The 17,456-nt window shown below is 44.1% G+C and overlaps 1 protein-coding gene across 2 annotated transcripts; it reads right to left on the minus strand.

Moving 5' to 3' along the window:
• Positions 1-458: 458 nt before the first annotated feature.
• On the minus strand, positions 459-15,268 carry COPS3 (COP9 signalosome subunit 3). Of its 2 annotated transcripts, none has more exons than XM_075437027.1 (12): positions 15,104-15,268; positions 12,494-12,623; positions 10,663-10,775; positions 10,511-10,560; positions 9,559-9,651; positions 8,657-8,836; positions 7,298-7,438; positions 5,976-6,149; positions 5,006-5,092; positions 4,550-4,663; positions 3,983-4,063; positions 459-3,702 (listed from the first exon to the last, which is right to left on the minus strand). In XM_075437027.1, exons 1-12 carry the CDS (start codon positions 15,156-15,158, stop codon positions 3,649-3,651), a joined length of 1,272 nt encoding a protein of 423 aa, XP_075293142.1. In that variant the 5' UTR covers positions 15,159-15,268; the 3' UTR covers positions 459-3,648. The 2 variants fall into 2 exon arrangements, with proteins under 2 accessions (XP_075293142.1, XP_075293141.1); XM_075437026.1 differs by lacking the exon at positions 15,104-15,268 and adding an exon at positions 14,787-14,851.
• Positions 15,269-17,456: the final 2,188 nt, after the last annotated feature.

A 17,456-nucleotide genomic window follows, 5' to 3' on the forward strand; every position in this document is an offset into this window, starting at 1 on the left:
TGATACCGCTACAATATGCGCCTCTGGATCCAAGCAGACTAAGAATTACGCCTCTGAAGAAAACAATACGCAGATGGTCAGCGAGATGGATGGTTACGGTACCACAAAGATGAGACATCGATAGGAGTGTCCAAAGTCCATCTAATCCTGGAGCCCATCTCAGACAAGGACCTGCAGCAGCACTTCCCAAGGAAGGCACGCAGCTTGCACAAGAACTACTATTTCTGCTCAAGATCATTCAGGAGAGCTCCAAGAAGCCACCAGCAGAGCTTGAGCAACTCCTGAGCAGAGGGCACTGCCACATACAGCAAACTGGCAGCCTCCTGCAGTCAGCCAGAATCGCGTCCTGAGAAGCAACAGGAACAAGGCATCCACCCCCTCTCCCCCCCAAAAAACCTAAGGAAAAGCCAAATACCAAAGACCTACTATCTCATTTAAGACAAACTAAGAAGAACGACTCGTTTGTGATCTTTATTTTCCAATCATACATTTAAACAACTTCTCAGGACTAACCTCTTCAGCCAGTTTTCACGCAGAAAACAGTTCCTAGGTTTTACAGATCGCCTGTGACAACGCATACAACGGGTCGCGGTTGTGCTGTAGCATAGAGAAGGGAAGTCGCAGAGGAGGCGGCAGCTGGAGTCACGCAAAAGCACGTGGCGCGATGGCAGAGGTCTCTACCTGGGGCTCCTCGGTGACACAGAGACAGGAGGGGGGTGGTACACAAACGGCTTCCAACCATTTCTGGTTAGAAACCTTTTATTACCTGCTAGGCGTAACTGAACTAGAGACCCCTCCTGTGGCTAAGAAGCGCAGTTGCACATCTAATGCTACATTCAGAACTGCATTTTAGACCGTTGCTAATTAAGATGCATGAAAATATGAGTTAGATATCAAAGCATGCACTCAGTATTTCGTGAACACATCTTGTGGCCATGCACGACGGGAAGAACCAGCCGCAGGACCTCTCAGAGTCTAAGTTCAGAGCAGCATAGCAGACAGTGTTCTTCTGTTTGAGCACAAGTCCTTCCCTGCAATAAATACAAATTAAAACCAGAAAGCTCAAGTGTTCTCAAAGCGTCTCAGCTGACCGCAGCCCATGCAATTAGTTCCAAGCCTTGAAGGAGCTACTTCATTAAAAATCTGACTTAATTTCAACAGTATCTCAAGACATGCAGATGCCAGACCATATGTGTTTATCAAACTCTTACTTAAAAGCCCTTCCCTGAAGCAATTCTGGTGAATGCTTTATCTCTACTGATTCTATAGGTGGGACCTGACTTTGAATTTTCGACAGCAGTCAGTTTAACAGCACGACTCTCCATGTCAGGATAAGGTTCTCCACATCAGAAAAAGAACCTTAGCAGTTCTCGTTTAAAAGCATTTGCCCTCTTAAAAATCAGACTAAGAAAAATAGCGTAATTTATTGGAAACTATTACATAGCTATTTCTACCATCCTTTTGATGGGAGCAAGGGTTTATTTTTATCTACTTTAGGCAAAAAAGACAACAAAAATGTAGCTGTTATTTGCCAGCTGCATATATTTGCTTCTAATTCCAGAGATCGGAAGTCATCCTGGTAAGTCCATGCTCATTAATAGGAACGAGTGGTATAAAAGCTCAGCCACTGCGAAGCGGCCATTTCTGGTTCTGCTCCAGCCCCTTGTCAGCATCCTGCAGACATTCTCCCCTGGCAAGCGAGCCCTCGGCACATTTTTTGTACAGGTGGCAGGTCGGGGTTGGTCATTTGCAGTACTTGATGACTACTGCCCATGGCTGCAAACGCGTTGACAACCCAGCTTTGTGCTCGAGCCCACAGCATTACTAATCTACCAATTTAACACTTCCACAGTACCAGAGCAGAAAATTGCATAAGCATGTTCAACACCGAAATCACTGCAGGATTAACTAGGAAAAAAACCTTCCAAAAATCCTAAATACCTTTAATTACAAGACTGGTAAGGCAAGTTATGAAAAACAAAAAAACCCAAACCCTCAAGATTTTGCTTTAAGACCAGGTGTAAAAGTTGCCTTCAAATATGGAAGCCTCTATGATAGGAAGCACAAGTACTCAGTGGTGAGCCACTAACACTATGGACCTACGCTGTGCTCAACACTAAACTGCTATTTTATACTTTTAAAAACCTCATTGACATTCACCACCTAGAGAACAACCTGGGGACGTAGCTCTTCTACTAGAAAGCACATCACTGTCACAGAGACTCTGCTGGAATGAAGCAACCGATTTTAAGTGAAAACCCCCACAGTTCTGTATCGGCACTGGAAGCACAAAGGGAGTATTTTCAGCCACGGGTGACCTCCATACACACAAGCTTCACGCAGCAAGAGCCAGAAATGCTTAGCTCCCACCTAGGCTCCTGAAAAAAAGCTGGCAGGTTAGCAGTAGCAAGCAGCCCCCAGTCAGGCGTTTACGTAGGAAGCACTGGATGCTGAGCTTCTCACATTCTGACTTGATGACAGGTTTATTTATGCCTGCTAGTAGGAGATCTGCGCTGACATGAAGTGTTTCAAAGGTGTTTTAACAGTGAGACTCTTCAGATACATGAGAGCTACAGAAAACTAAAGAGCCCATTGATTTCCGGGGTAAAGCACTTACAGAATCCAACAACAAAGTTTTAATATTTAAAATATTGAATTAAAAACCAGATAGCATTCCAGCATGTTATCTCCAAATAAAATCCTGCATTTTTAGTGCTATATAGAATTCTGTGTTCCATGTAGAATTATTTGCTTTGGAAACAAGGATCTATAGCATGGCCTGCACTTATTTCCACCAGAAAAATATTAGCCTGTTGAATACTTTCACGCCAATTGTACAGGAACAAATTTTTTTTTTTTCACTGTGAACGTCGAATCTAGAATCCTTCCAGAACACCAAGGTCTTCCACATATCCTTTTGTTTAGGATACAATTGGTTTGATCTAAGAGCAAATGTTATTAGCAGGTATTTTGTACCCAAAACTTAAAATCATAAATAGCTGTCATGTATGGATTCCCTATAGCGATTTCTGCTGTTCAGCAAAACTGCCTTACAAGGACTCGTTAATACACTCATCCTTCTGGGAAGAGCCCAGGTCTTATTTCATTTAATAGACGGCAGCCAGCTACACCAGGCATATGCAAATTACAATGCAGAGCGTTTACTTCAACTCCACCACCCCTCTGCCCCCACCACACATACGATAAATCCGTACTTTCAGCCAACTTTAAATACAGAATAAGGAACCAGTAATTAACTTGTAAGTGAACCAACACTAGTTTGTATTCTTCCCTGAATAACACTTTTTTTTTTTCCAGAAGAGAAAAAAGGACTGCTACAGAAACACAGCAACATTCAAACCCTTTAAAACAAAAGGTAGATTATTTAATGCATTAACGATGTTAATCTGAAGATAAATAAATCCACAACAGACTTTTAAGTTTCTTTTGAGATTTCCTTTTTCTTTGCAGAGAATATTTCTGATATTGTACAGTACTGAGAGGGTGTTCTTTTATTTTCTTAATGTCCAGGTGAAAAGCAAAGCTCAGTTCTCTCTGCTCTCTTCGTAGAACTCCTCAATGCCCTATTCCAGGCGTGATTCTTTCATAAGCTTTTACTTGACAGCGGAGTGGTGAGCAACATTAATTTCAGGAATAACTGGATGGTTTGGTCCCTGAGTCATCTTCTTGAGAGCCCATACTCTGGAAGGGAGAGAGATACTTCTTTTCAAAAACAGGTCTGAAGGTTTCCCTTTGAGAGACAGTTCTTTGAAGTTACCAGGTAGGAGAATAAAGTGCATATGAAGTAACATGCACTTCCTTTTTGTTTTAAAGCATGATGTTCATGCATGTATTATTTTTAATACTATATGGTATTATTATTAATAACATGTAATTTACACTGTAAATACTGACATTCAGCACCAAGCATACGCACCGCGCTGAATCCTGTACATACTCTTACAAGACAGTAAATCATTACCTTCTGCACAAACTGAGGGTTCACAGTGATCTCTTGATCCATGGCTTTCAGTCGTTCATCAAGCTCTATACATTTCAGCATCTTAAAAATATATACAAAGTTGATTACTTTGTCCAGCTTGCACATGATCTTCAAGATATTTCATGGCTGTGCTAGGCAGAACCAGTAACTTTTGCGATCACAGAAGTTCCCTGTCACAATGTTCTCATCCTTCTCCCAAACACAAAGGTCAGACCATTTTTTTTATTCCCTTATTTTGATCCATGTCTCCCTAACAATCCTTTTTAAGGCCACTGACAGACAGTCCCATGAGGGTCAACCACCTCAGCCTACAGGCAAGTTATCGACAGACAGCGGATGCGATCCTAGAAGTCTAAAACTCTAAAACCCATCCTTCTAAACTAGTCAACTCAAGTAACTTCACCAACATCAAGCAGTCAGTCTACCGAAACATCTCAAGCTGTACAGAAGATACAACAGGGAATGCATTGACAGTAGCTGACTGTCAATCTAAAACCTAAGGCTCTTCACTAGGAATTCCAAAAGCAATAAATCTTAAAGATTTACCTCCTGATCAATGTTATGAAGCATAGCTGGATTGTTATACTTTTCAGGATTATCATGGAAACAAACCATACCATCTTTCTGATTAATACTTGCAAAGATTTCACCATCTTCTATCTGAAATGAGAGAGGGTTTAACATAAGGTATCACCAAGAACAGAATTTCGGGTGACTGCAATACACAGACTCCTTGTGGTATCATCTTTTGCTTGCTTGCTTTTTATTTCCAAACAGCTTCCCACAGACAAACAATGCAGGCCTGATCTTAGGCAGAGAGTATCTTTTGAGATTTTTTTGAGAACAGTCTAAACGCCACAGCAGACTGACAGCATTTCCTTCACCCCGAAAAAGCACCATTCTTCAGCCATTCAGAACATGCAGAGCCAATCCAAACACCTGAAGAGTCTTGAACTGGATCAGTTTTTAAATTAAATAGTTTAGTGAAGTCACAAGTCTTACCATGTGGAGGACGTATTTTTCTGCTTCTTGGGGCCCCGACAACTGCACTCGACTTGCCATGTCTTGTAATGACAATGTCAAAAATGTCTGAAATTTAGAAAATATCAAACCGTTAAAACTAGATGCCAAGAACTTTCCCTATCAATCCTTCATGGCCTACGCAATCTTTTTTTGAAGTCTGATGGGAAGAAACAGGTGGATCACACAGCTATTACTTCTAAAAGTGCCATGAGAGCGGAGTCAGTTCTTCCTCCAAAGACATCAATTTGTTACACCGCGCACGTATGCGGACCAAACTAACGGCGTCATTCCTCCACTCCTGCAGTTCCTCTTCACCCCAGACACAGTCCTGACCACGTCCAGCCTCTTCCCTCACCTTTCTACATGAATAAGGTGACTGCCCATCCCTTGGACTTCCTTCAAGAGATGCACGTATTGCATTACTTCTGAGGTTAGTTCTACTGCAACAAACATTATTTCGGCTTGCAAAAAAAGACCTCTCCCAGATCATCTTTAAGCATTAGCCTGATCTCCCAGCTGAAGGAGCACATCACTCCACTGCTGCTGTGTTTCCTTTTACTTCAGACACTTCCAAAATCTGTCCCACTCACTCTTCTCTAATGAAGTAACCTGTAAAGTTCAGGCTTCCTATTTTCCAAATAGAGATGAAGGTCATTTGGTAGCAGCACTCACAACTTTCTTCATTATGTACAAAAATCTCATGGGCAGACCCCTCTGATAGGCAGACATCTTGAACCACCTTTTAAATAATGCGTAAGGAGCCAACTGAACTGGTTTTCTATACAGAGCATTTTAGTCTCATTTGTTTCAGAGACACAAATCTCAGTTTTAGTCATTTCTCTGTGACCTCACTACATTATTTTGCTTTGAATTGAGTACATTTCAGAGACACACTCTTTGAGAAAAACTCATCACAGTTTCTCAGAAAAACAAAACCCCTACATCTTACCTTGGTTAGCCTCTGAATATTCTTTTTGTAGAGAGATGACAAGCATTGCTTAACCAGCCCCATATTGTTATCCCTTGTGAATGTTTCACTGTGTTTGTTCACCAGATTTCGAAGCTCCGAGGGTTTATTGGTTGAATAAACTTGCGCTAATTCATGGTAAGCATTGCTAAGGGGCTGCAATTGGAAAAAAAGAGAACCCTTCTTAAAGAACAGTGTTCAACCAGCCTCACAAAACCTAGTCACTACTTCAACATCAGAAGTCATGTAGGAATAAAGGTAAATTTAAGTAGCTCAAGCATCTCTCATAAAAACTATGCAATGCCCATACATGGCTTTACAGCAACAATAGATCCTCATACGCTAAATCTGTATTACTGCAATGTAAGATTTAGTAAACTTCATTCAAGGACTCTCTGTATGACACTTCTAGTTATGGGAGAGCAAGAAGCCGCTCTTTGGCTGACCAGCACATGAAGTAAGCTGAATTCAAGGTAGGTAGCACACTGACTCGTCACTGCCCATCCATCAGATTTGTCCTACCCCCAAAGACACTGTCATCCTTGACCACACTGAATCACAGCACGGACAATCGAGAATGAGAGGGTGAAGACTACTTCACCCAAATTACTTTAAAATGGCAATTGTTTGAGCTTGCTTATTAGTACCTGAAGTTAGAAGAAGATTTTTTTGAACTCTAAGATGTTGGTCACAAATCAATAAACTCGGTGTTAAATAAGACCTAGCTAAAAGTGTGTTATTTACCTAGGATCAGAACTCTCCCACTAGCAGTTTTGTCTTCCACCCTACACTGCTTAATCAGAATGCTTACGGACTCCAAACTTGCAGCTTTTTCAGAGCTTTTACTCTTTATAAAGCTGGAGTTTTGGAATAGATTATTCAGCATTTCATACTTCAACCAGATGAAGTTATGGGTTGAAGGTTTTTACAAGGACACTGCATATTGAAAGCCAAATGAAATCTGAGTCTCATTTGAGTTCTAATGCTATCAAGGGACATACAGCATCAGTGAAGAGAATATTGGCAAGTACTATTCAACCCTAAAGCTTCTGCAAATTTAAGTTTAAGAACCTGTGTCGCCACTATGAACAACAGAGTTTGTCTGTAACAGATGTAGAAGTTGCCAGACAATCTTTAGCTATCGTACACTAGAAAGGCAGCAAGAGGTTGTATTCTGGCACACTGTGCATTATTTCCCCACGATCTGCAATGTTAAACAGTACCATCAAATGAGAGTAGGAAAAAAAATCATTTACAAATTCAGATTTGTTGTTCTATTATTTAGCTGTATTCCCAAGACTTACCTTAATGAATCTACCAACTATCTGGGAAGTGTATTTTGGTAGCTGCTGAACTTTGCCAAGTAGTATCAAAGAAACTAGAATATACTTTTTATACGATTCCAACATAATATGACTGACTGCCATGGCTGGAGTAGTTATTGCCTAAGCAAGAAAGAAAGAAATGGAATAGAAATTTAGTACACTGACTGGCAGGTCCTGGTAGCTACTGCATTGACAAAAATCTCAGTTTAAAGCTGCATGCAGAAAGGATACCATGACATACGAAATACACCTTTGAGCATTAAAGCTTAGCTAACTTCTGTCATAATTAATTATCAAAAAATGTCCTAGCAAAATAAACCCTACACAAGCTACTCAAAACATATCCTGTTACAGTGATGCCTACCTTAAAATAACCCGGTTAGGATCAAATAAAAACTTCTTGGTATATGTCTAAAGTTGTACTAGAAAGCACCTCTAGCTGCTTGTTACCAGGAATGATTATACAGTTCCTGTAGAACCTGGATTTACACAGAGCCTTAAAGAGGTTTTATAAAGCTATTACATCATCAAATCTCATATTTAAGTGTGCTGAAAGACGTCTGCAGAATACAGAAAAGGATTTTTAGTTTACTATGATACTGCCAGCTACTCAAGAGCTCACCTTTGTTTACAGAAAAGAAAATGCTGCACCAGTTTATTTTGCACATTTGACAGCATTTTCCCCCATACACACATGAAGTTTCCCCAATGTTGCGATCTTCTCTTTTTCCACAGAGAAAGTAAAAGCAGCAAATATTTTAACAGCCTTGAAGAAGTGTAACACCGCTCGTAAAATTAGCAAAGGTCTTCAACTGTTTTTTCTTTAAGAATACCCAATTCCAAATGACAGCCTGTGAACTGTTTCTATGCGAGCAGTAATAAGCAGGCATTTGAAAAATATTTATAGTGAGATAAATTTAACATCAACCTTTGAGTCGCATAGTTTTACAGTGCAATAGTTATTTGGCTGTAAGAGACCTTCTTAAAGGAAAACAACTCTGAAGACAGTTTCCTTCTTACTTCACTTTATACACTAAAGAGCACCACGCAGGCTGTACCTCTTGTAAAAGAGCTAACAGTGAACACTAACCCAAATCAGTTTATATGTAGCACACAGGTGCTAAACCAAAAGCTGCGTGAACGATGAACAGCACTATACACCTATGAGTAGAATTATATCCCTAAGGTTGGGAATGAAAATAATTGGAGATTGCTTGTACTTCACATCAGGTTCGTGGCTTTTACTGCTATCCTCGGTGTTGTCTCAGCACTGCTACAAATGCTACTTTTGCTTGTCAACTGATCACACTTCAGACTTACCATTTTATTTAAAGTTACCTGTTCATAAAAGTAGAGTGCTCTTTCAAAGTTCTTTAGCCCAGTGTATATCATCCCACCATAGTAGTAGTAACATAAAAAGTGCTTCGCATCATATGCCCCATTCTCTTTACAAATATCCATCATGTCCACATCTAGATACGGGAGGGCAGGTTTAAAGCATTTTGCTAACAAACAGAGCTACAAGAAAATAAATCAAGTTTTCATAAATTAGCCATTTTCATTCAAATTTCCATGAGGAAGAAGTTGAAACTAAATACATCTAGTACCATTTAACAAACCTCACTCCTCCAGGAGTGAAAAAACAGTGCACGTCCGTAGTGCTGTAACACAGATTATTCATTGTATCATGATATTTGAAAAACCCTTAACGCAGATTATGAATTGTTACAGGTTATCAGAATCCTGAAGAAATTAGAGTCTGACAAAGCTGCTTGAAACTCCAGGCCTTCCAGACTACCGTGCTGGCAGCACTAAACATTGCACTAAACATTCCCGTCCAACCCTAAAGTCCCAGGAGCCAAGAGTGAGACAGAGTGCAAATCCAGGCCAAAGACACCAAGACAAACACGCCTTTTGTCAGACTTGGGCAAACGCTATCGGGCTATTACACTTCTACTGCCCAAGAGAAGCTGTGTGTGACTTCAGCCCAGAGAGAAGGGATGGCAAAGGACTTTCAGAAGTCATCAACAAAACCAAAGGTCTGGTGACAGGCACTGAACATTTAAAATTAACAGAAGGTGATTTTATTTCAGTATATCATACTATTTATTACTGGAAAAAACCCCACAAACAGTTAAAAGCCATTTTTACATTGCAATATGTGAACATGCATTTCCTCAAAGGGTTATAGGTATTTTATAAGCTTTTACTCTCACAAAAAGCCTTTATGCTGCCCTTACCTGGCAGAGATCTGCGTGTATTGAGGTCAGCTGGTTTGTGTTCATCTGCATCTTGTCTATGGCTTGTCTGAGAATGCTAATTCCTCGCAGGGGCTGTCAGAAATTACATCTCTTTCAGATAATTTCTCATAGATCGCAGCACATTGGATCTTATGTTGACACTTACAAATGAAAAATAACACTAATTGACAGGTTCCAGTAAGTAGTAGTTAACTCGAGGTTCCCTTTTTGTAGGATACTGCAGTCTCTCACAAAATAAAATTAACCTTGGCTATACAATTTCTCCTGATAAACTAAAGCCATCAATTCTGCTCCACAAAGACAACCTCATTAGGAATACAGTAATTTACATCAATGAGAAAACCTTTTCTTGACTCCAGAATGCCATCTAAACTCCCATCAAATAACAAAGGCAAGGCTCTTGTCTGACTCCACTAAGACCAGACTTCATCTCTATTTCAGGCTAGATTTCACTGAAAATGGCCTGCAAAAGTCAGTATCTTGGCAAGAAAAACACTGGTCAAATAAATCAAGTTTCCTTTACGTTTTAAGGCATTTTATTAAGAACACTACATAACACTGGTGAGAGTAACACTGAAACTAGTATCACTGACTCACCAGCGCTAATAATTTTTGCAGCTCTCCTACTCATGCACACATTGTTTGAAGAATGTTCTCAGTACTACAGATTTCCTCTTTTGTGTGTGAGAGCATGTTTTTAGGTGACTCTCCCCCCAGAAATATATCTTCCTTATGTTTTCCTTAAAGAAATATTAAAATCTTGGTGTATGTCCATTACTTGTTAAGTTTACTGAGAGGTAAGGAGCTGCACAAAAATACTTAACATGAAGTTAGTGGCAAATCTTTATGAAGCGAGTAAGAAACTGGTAAGATCCCCTTTAAGAGCCTGGCTATGTAGGTAGCGTATCTGTACTGCATGATACTTGCTCACCTGTTTTCTCTCCACAAGGGCATTTGTTAACTGGTGGCACAGGCCAGCAACTAAATACAGTAAAAAAACAAACAAAAAACAACAACACAGTGAAAAATCAGTAATAACAAGCTATCAAAAATATATTAAGTCTCAAAGTAAGCTTAACTTACAAGTGTCTGTTGCATATCTAATGTGTTCCCCATTACAAGTGCTGATAAAAAGCTGCACCTGTGAGAATAATGTTTCGAAGTCAGGGATGCTGGGCATAGAAAACTTCACAAACCTAAAATAAAAAACAACAACAACAAAAAGGTTTAACACTTAACATTTGGAGATCAATAAAAAAGCTTCATCTTCACCACTAAGTCTCTCCAGACGCACAGAGATGCTTGCAAACAAATCCAGAGTGTTTATCACAGATGGCATACGATTTCCCCAAGAGCTGCACAACATTTGAAAAATATGCTTTCCATGCACACCCCCATTCTCGATCTAGCGCAAACTACAATTTAGAATAAACTACGATGAGCAATGATCATTTTATCTGGTACAATAGTTACAGTCGTAATAGAAACACTGGCTAACGATGGTGAATTTTAACACTCAGCCACACAACTTCTCTGGACACTTTTTGCCTATTCTGCAGCCATCTCCTGCTTGAACGTGCTCAAGATTTCTGAGCTATTCGATTATTAGACTTGTAACTCTCGACAGGAGCTCTTTCTCTTCCAGTTTCTCTCCACCTCTGGTGGTTCCTTAGCACCCTAGAGGCTGTGGACTATGTGCAGACACATTACTTCTTCTGTAAAGCAAACTAGGATTACGCTTACCTGAGTGCAATGAAAACTCTAGCTACGCATCCTAAAAATGTCACCAAAACATTCACGAGAAACTGTTTGACGCTGTTGGAAGGAACCCAACCCCACCACACTGCAGCTGCTAGACACCCTAACGTGCAGTTCAAACCCGCCCAAATCACAAACACAAGCCTTCCCCAGAAGGCTGACGACTGGGTGGGTTATGTGCTGCCAGCCCTTCCCTGGCTCCTCAGAGAATCTTATTCGGCCAGCGCGGGAGTTTGCCATGCCGCTATCTCAGCCAGGAGAGCTTGCCTATATGCCCCACCAATACCATCTCTTCAAATAACACATTTCCCATATTATTTTTTATAAAGTTATCTTCTTTTCCCCACCTGTTTTAATAACTGTTTTCACGCACCCCATGAAAAGATTCTTCTGCTAACACAGTGCCGATGCCCTGCTTTTTGTGAATTCCATAAGGCATTTTATGAGATACTAGTGCATTGTAACATTAAGTGCGTTATCTCTATGTCTTAGGGTCATTTTGTTTCAAAAGGGTTGTAGGACAAGTACTAGAATTCTGATCTTGCCTTTAAAAGAGAACTTTAAAATACAGTGGAACCTGTAGATGTGTCACTTGCAGTTAGGTACAGATGGAAACAACAGTTTGAGCTTCAGGGCCAAATAGCCCTACCTTACCGCAGCATCACCAAGGCAACTCCAGTATTATCTTAAACTACAGACAGCAGCAAGAGCCTCAGTGCTGTCTAGAGACAAACACCCAAGAACTATGACAAGAATCCATGCTCCACCGGGGAAAAAAGTGCATTACTTCATGCTGACAGTTCAGCACACTAATGCCCTGCCAATCACATTTTAAAAGCTAGTTTTATAGCTTTTTGCTGAACACGTAGGGAAAAATACTTATAAAAAGCATAAACAAGAGAAATGAAAAGGAAAACAAACCCTCAATACTACCATTTGACAATAGCGGCGTTTACAAGCTCCATAGGTTTTTTCTTTTGAAAATACAAATTTGCCTTGTATTTTTATTAATAAAATGTGCACCACTGAAGGAAACTAAGCACCAAATGTAGACTGAAAACACTTATGTCCAAAAGAAAAACAACTGGTTGACAATTCAGCATGTTGCCTGAAGTTTTAATACTAACATATTTAATTAAAAGAAAGCAACACTTACAAGACAGCAAGAACGCCTAACGAGTGTTCCTGCACATCCAGGGCACCAAGCACTGTATCCAGATGGGAAAGATTTTTTGCCAGCAGTTCTCCGCTTTTATTGATCAGTTCACAAAGCTGGGTCATTTGCCCTGCAATACAAAACATCGTTGTCAAACTCCAATTAGAGAACACTCGCACATTCCCATGCTTCATTACACTTTGCTTCCATACATAACCTAAGAAAAAAGTAGCATCACCCAGAAAACGTAATTTTCTTTAATACAATAGGCATTAGTTTTCAACAAGCAAGGTACCCACCATACGTTTTTTTATAACGTGACAGCTAAGCTGCTGCTTGTGTTCTTCTCACAGCACAGACACAACACGAAAAGCGGCATCCCCTCACCTCATTAGAGAGGGGGCTTCAGGGCCTCACAGCAGCGCCAAGCTCCATCTTTGACCAGCGCACTGTGATACAAAACCTTGCCTCATGTCGATCAATTTATCTACACTTGTGCCTTGTAGGTGTTACAAGGGAAAAAAACAAAACAAAACCAAAATAGTACCAAAACCAGTTTCCTCTGCTTTCTAAAAAATCTTAATACCAGAGCTTGTTCCCTGCTGCTTCTCAAGTGCCCTATCCACTTTTCAGGTCTGCTCACAAGCATTTGGGGTTTTTTTTGAAGTAGACACTAAAACTACACCTAAGTACCTACAACAAAAGGATTTAAAAATCTGTTCTTAAATTTACATCGTATAATTAAAACTACAATGTTATTCCATTTGTTGTGAGCTATGAACACAGCATGAAAGGCAACTATTTTGAATTAGGAAGGTATGGTAAGCCCAAAAAACCTTACAAATAAAGCAGACCAATGATCATTAACTGCTTTCAAACTCTTCCTCCCCCCTCAATTACCTGAATTAAAACTACGCCTTTCTGAAGCAGAGTATTGTTTCAGTGTTCAATCCTTGCAGATTAGAGAGAGAAAACAGAAGTTCTCTCACCCTAATAAAAATCTTCATAAAATGAGGAATTGTGCCTCCATTCATAGAGATTAACACTACCCTCAACTCTCTGGCCTTTTCCTTTGGAAAAGAAAACCGGGGAAGCCCTAGCAATGAAACGTTAGCTTTGAAGTAACAGAGGGATCAAAAGTTCCGAACGGGGGACCAGAGCCCAGGAACCCCAGAAACCCATTCCCAGAACTGCTCTCTCCGCACAGAATTAAAACCCCAGGCATAAGCGTGGAAAGGAATAGGGTTTGTAAAACGCTCTGCAGTTTGATAATGGTATTCAAGCATTGTAAGACCTTAGTTCTGGTGTCCTCCCTAGTAGAGAAATCCACCCATTCTACAGCTACCATCTAGCATTCCCCTAAAAAACAAAGCAAAAAAACCCAAACCACCCCAAAGTCACACTCTACCCACAAACATACACTGAACAACTTACAGTGTAAGCAGAAATATTCACACCAGGCCCAGCTAAATGTCCACTTATGTCACCTCCCACACAGCCAAATGCTGATAACCAGAAGCCAACACCACCACAAGCACATGTGCTTCTCCTGTGCGCTCTCATAACCGCCAGCAGCCTGGATTTACTTTCTCACAGAGAATGTCTATCTCGCTCGTCCCCAATGGGAGAACTTCCATAAAGTCAACCAGTTTCCCCTTGAATCTTTTGCACCCACAAAACCTCGCAATAAGGAGTTCTCCAGTTAAACTACACGGACAAAGAATCATCTTTCATCTGGTTTGTACCCGCACCTTGCAGATGTAATTTGTTTCTTGTATCCGATATCCCCAGTAAAAAGACAAGTTAAACCAAAGTAAGAGAAAGTTGGAGCTCCACCCAAAAGTAATTTCCAGAGATAAAGCCTGGAACCATAGAGGAAAGCGTCAATTTTTGATCAGTTCCAGGGAGCAAACACCTCGTGCAGAGAAACACTCGGAACATGTTTTAGGGAGCATCAGCACTGAGAGAAAGTTCAAGAAGTAGGAAATGCTGCACTCACACCCAGGAAAATTAGCAGTTTGGCAATGAAACTTTAGAAATTCTACCTATGGTTATTAAAACACTTTCTGAAGGCCTGGTTATGGCAACTCTGATGTCTCAGCCCTCCCACCACACGCTTCCCCGCCAAGGCAGGACTCTCCTGTCCGCGCTCCACTCTGTCCCCAGGCGCTAACGCTTCCGAAATACGTTTTCAAACCACACACGCAGCACCTTGCGCGCTCATCAGCCCGGCGACGGCCCGGCCTACACAGCCCCAGGTCGGCTCCCTGCCATGCCCGCTCCCCCCACTCACCCGGGACCTCCAGCTCCCGAAAACCACCAGCTCGGCGCTACCCGGGGGGAGGGAGCGAGGAGCCGGTCCCCGCCGTGCTGTGAGAAACCGCCGGCGGCCAAACCCACCTCCCCTTCCCACCCCGGGATCCCTCCGAGGCCGCCCCCAACCCCGCGTCCGAGGCAGAGCCGTGAGCGGGGGCAGGCCCCGACCCGCCCTCCCCGGCCGCGCCGGGGCCTGGCGGAGCTCCGCCGGCCCTCCGCCCCCTCCGCGGGCCCCGCTGGCTCCCCGCCGCTGCCCAGGGCCCGCGGGCGGCTCTCCCCCCTCCCCGCGGTCACCTTGGGCCGAGAGCTGCCGCACGCTGTTGACGAACTGCTCCAGGGCCGACGCCATCTTGGCGGCGCGGGCCGGGAGCGGCGGGAGGGAGGGAAAGGGGAGGGGGGAGGGGGGGGATGAGGGAGGGGGGAAGCGGGAAGGAGCCACCGCTACGGGCGCCGCCGCCGCCACCGCCGCCCGTTTCCAGCCAATCAGCCGCCGGCTGGCGGGGGCCGCGCGACGCCCGCCGCCCGCGCGTCACTTCCGACGCCTCGCGAGAAGCGCGGTCGCCATGGTCACCGCCGCCTCGTCCCCTCCGCCCGCCCTGCAAGGGGCGGCCCCGGCGGGAAGGAGCAGCGCGAGAAGCCGTGACTCAGCAGGGCGGGGGTCGACGTCACGGTGGCGTCACCCACCTGCCGGCCCCGTGCCGGGGTGTGAGGCGGTCCGCCGCCCCTCACACCCCGGCACGGGGCATGTAATGGCGGCCTGCTCCCCGCTGTTGCAGGCCCCTCAGTTCACCCCGAGGGGGGAGGATACATAAGCAGGACATGGACGTGTTGGAGCGGGGCAAGAGGAGGCCACGAAGACGATACAAGGGCTGGAGCACCTCTGCTACGAGGACAGGATGAGGGAGTTGGGGCTCCGGGGTGACCTTACAGCAGCCTTCCAGTGCCTGAAGGGGCTACAGGAAGGATGGAGAGGGGCTTTTCACAAGGGGGTGTAGTGATAGGACAAGGGGGAACGGCTCTAAACTAAAAGAGGGCAGAGTTAGATTTGATATTAGGAAGAAATTCTTCCCCATGAGGGTGGTGAGCCCCTGGCCCAGGCTGCCCAGAGAAGCTGTGGCTGCCCCCTCCCTGGCAGGGCTCAAGGCCAGGCTGGATGGAGCTCTGAGCACCCTGGGCTGGTGGGAGATGTTCCTGCTCATGGCAGGGGAGGTGGAACCAGATGAGCTTTAACGTCCAACCCAAACTGTTCTATGATTCTATAAAAACATTCTGGAACTGGAAGATGAAATATTTTGGAGCTGCTGTTGCTATTGAACAAAATCTTTTCTTTCCCAGCTCGGCGGTTGCCTAATCCTGTTAGTCACACTCGGAGGCCTTCCCGCTGCTTTAGCAGCTCTAATCCTCAATGTTTTTCAGCCAGGGTGATACTTGGCCCTGTGTTACAATGCTCAGAACTTCATAGCGTGTTGTTTCTGTGTCAGTGCTTCTTCTGGGTCCAGGTATCATCTCTACAGCTACCTGAAAGGAGGTTGTAGTGAGGCGGGTGTTGATCTGTTCTCCCCAATAACTAGCGATAGGACAAGAGGAAACAGCCTCAAGTTGCATGAGGGGAGGTTTATATTGAATATAACAGTCAGGCGTTGGACCAGGCTGCCCAGGGCAGTGGTGGAGTCCCCATCCCCAAAAACCATGCAGATGTGGCACTTCGGGACATGGTTTAGCAGGCGTGGTAGGGTTGGGTGACGGTTGGAATTAATGATCTTAGAGGTCTTTTCCAACCTTAATGATTCTATGATTTTAAGGGATCCCATCACCTGTGGGGACAGGGCTGTGTCACATCGAGTGAGCCCCCGGGCACGCACTGCATCCAGCTCTGGAGCCCTCAGCACAGGGCAGATCTGGAGCTGTGGGAGCGGGGAAGGAGGAAGCCCCAGCAATGATGTGAGGGCTGGAACCCCTCTGCTGGGAGGAAAGGCTGGGAGAGCTGGGGCTGCTCAGCCTGGGGCAGAGAAGGCTGCGGGGAGACCTCAGAGCAGCTGCCAGTGCTTAAAGGAGGCTCATGAGAAAGATGGGGACAGGCTTTTTAGCAGTGCCTGTTGCGATGGGACAAGGGGTGATAGTTTTAAACTAAAAGAGGGGAGATTCAGCCTGGATATAGGGAAGAAATTTTCTAAAATGAGGGTGGTGAAACATTGGAAAGAGGTTGTGCAGAGAGGTGGGAGATGCCCCATCCCTGGAGACGTTCAAAGTCAGGTCAGACGGGGCTCTGAGCGACCTGGTCTGGTTGAAGGTGTCCCTGCTCATGGCAGGGGGTTGGACTGGGTGGCCTTTAAAGGTCCCTTCCCACCCAAACTATTCTATGCATTGGTAGAAAACCGTGTATTTTACGTCAAGGCTCAGCTGCACAACCCACCGTGTCACTCACGCGTGCCCCCCACCACGCAGGGCCGGGCAGGGGGGGTGTCACCAGGGGATGGGGGACAGAGAGGCTCCGCAGCGGGCAAGGGGAGAGCAAGTGGCGGCGTGGGGATCCCCCGAGGCTGAGAGCTGGGGAAACTGAGGCAGGACCCCGGCCCACCCCTCAACTCCGGGGGAGGGGGGAGCGGGGCTGGGGCCGGCTCAAAGGGGGCGGGAGGCGCGGCCGAGC

The sequence above is a fragment of the Opisthocomus hoazin genome, chromosome 15 (genome assembly GCF_030867145.1).
Source record: "Opisthocomus hoazin isolate bOpiHoa1 chromosome 15, bOpiHoa1.hap1, whole genome shotgun sequence".
NCBI classification, from domain to species: Eukaryota; Metazoa; Chordata; class Aves; order Opisthocomiformes; family Opisthocomidae; genus Opisthocomus; species Opisthocomus hoazin.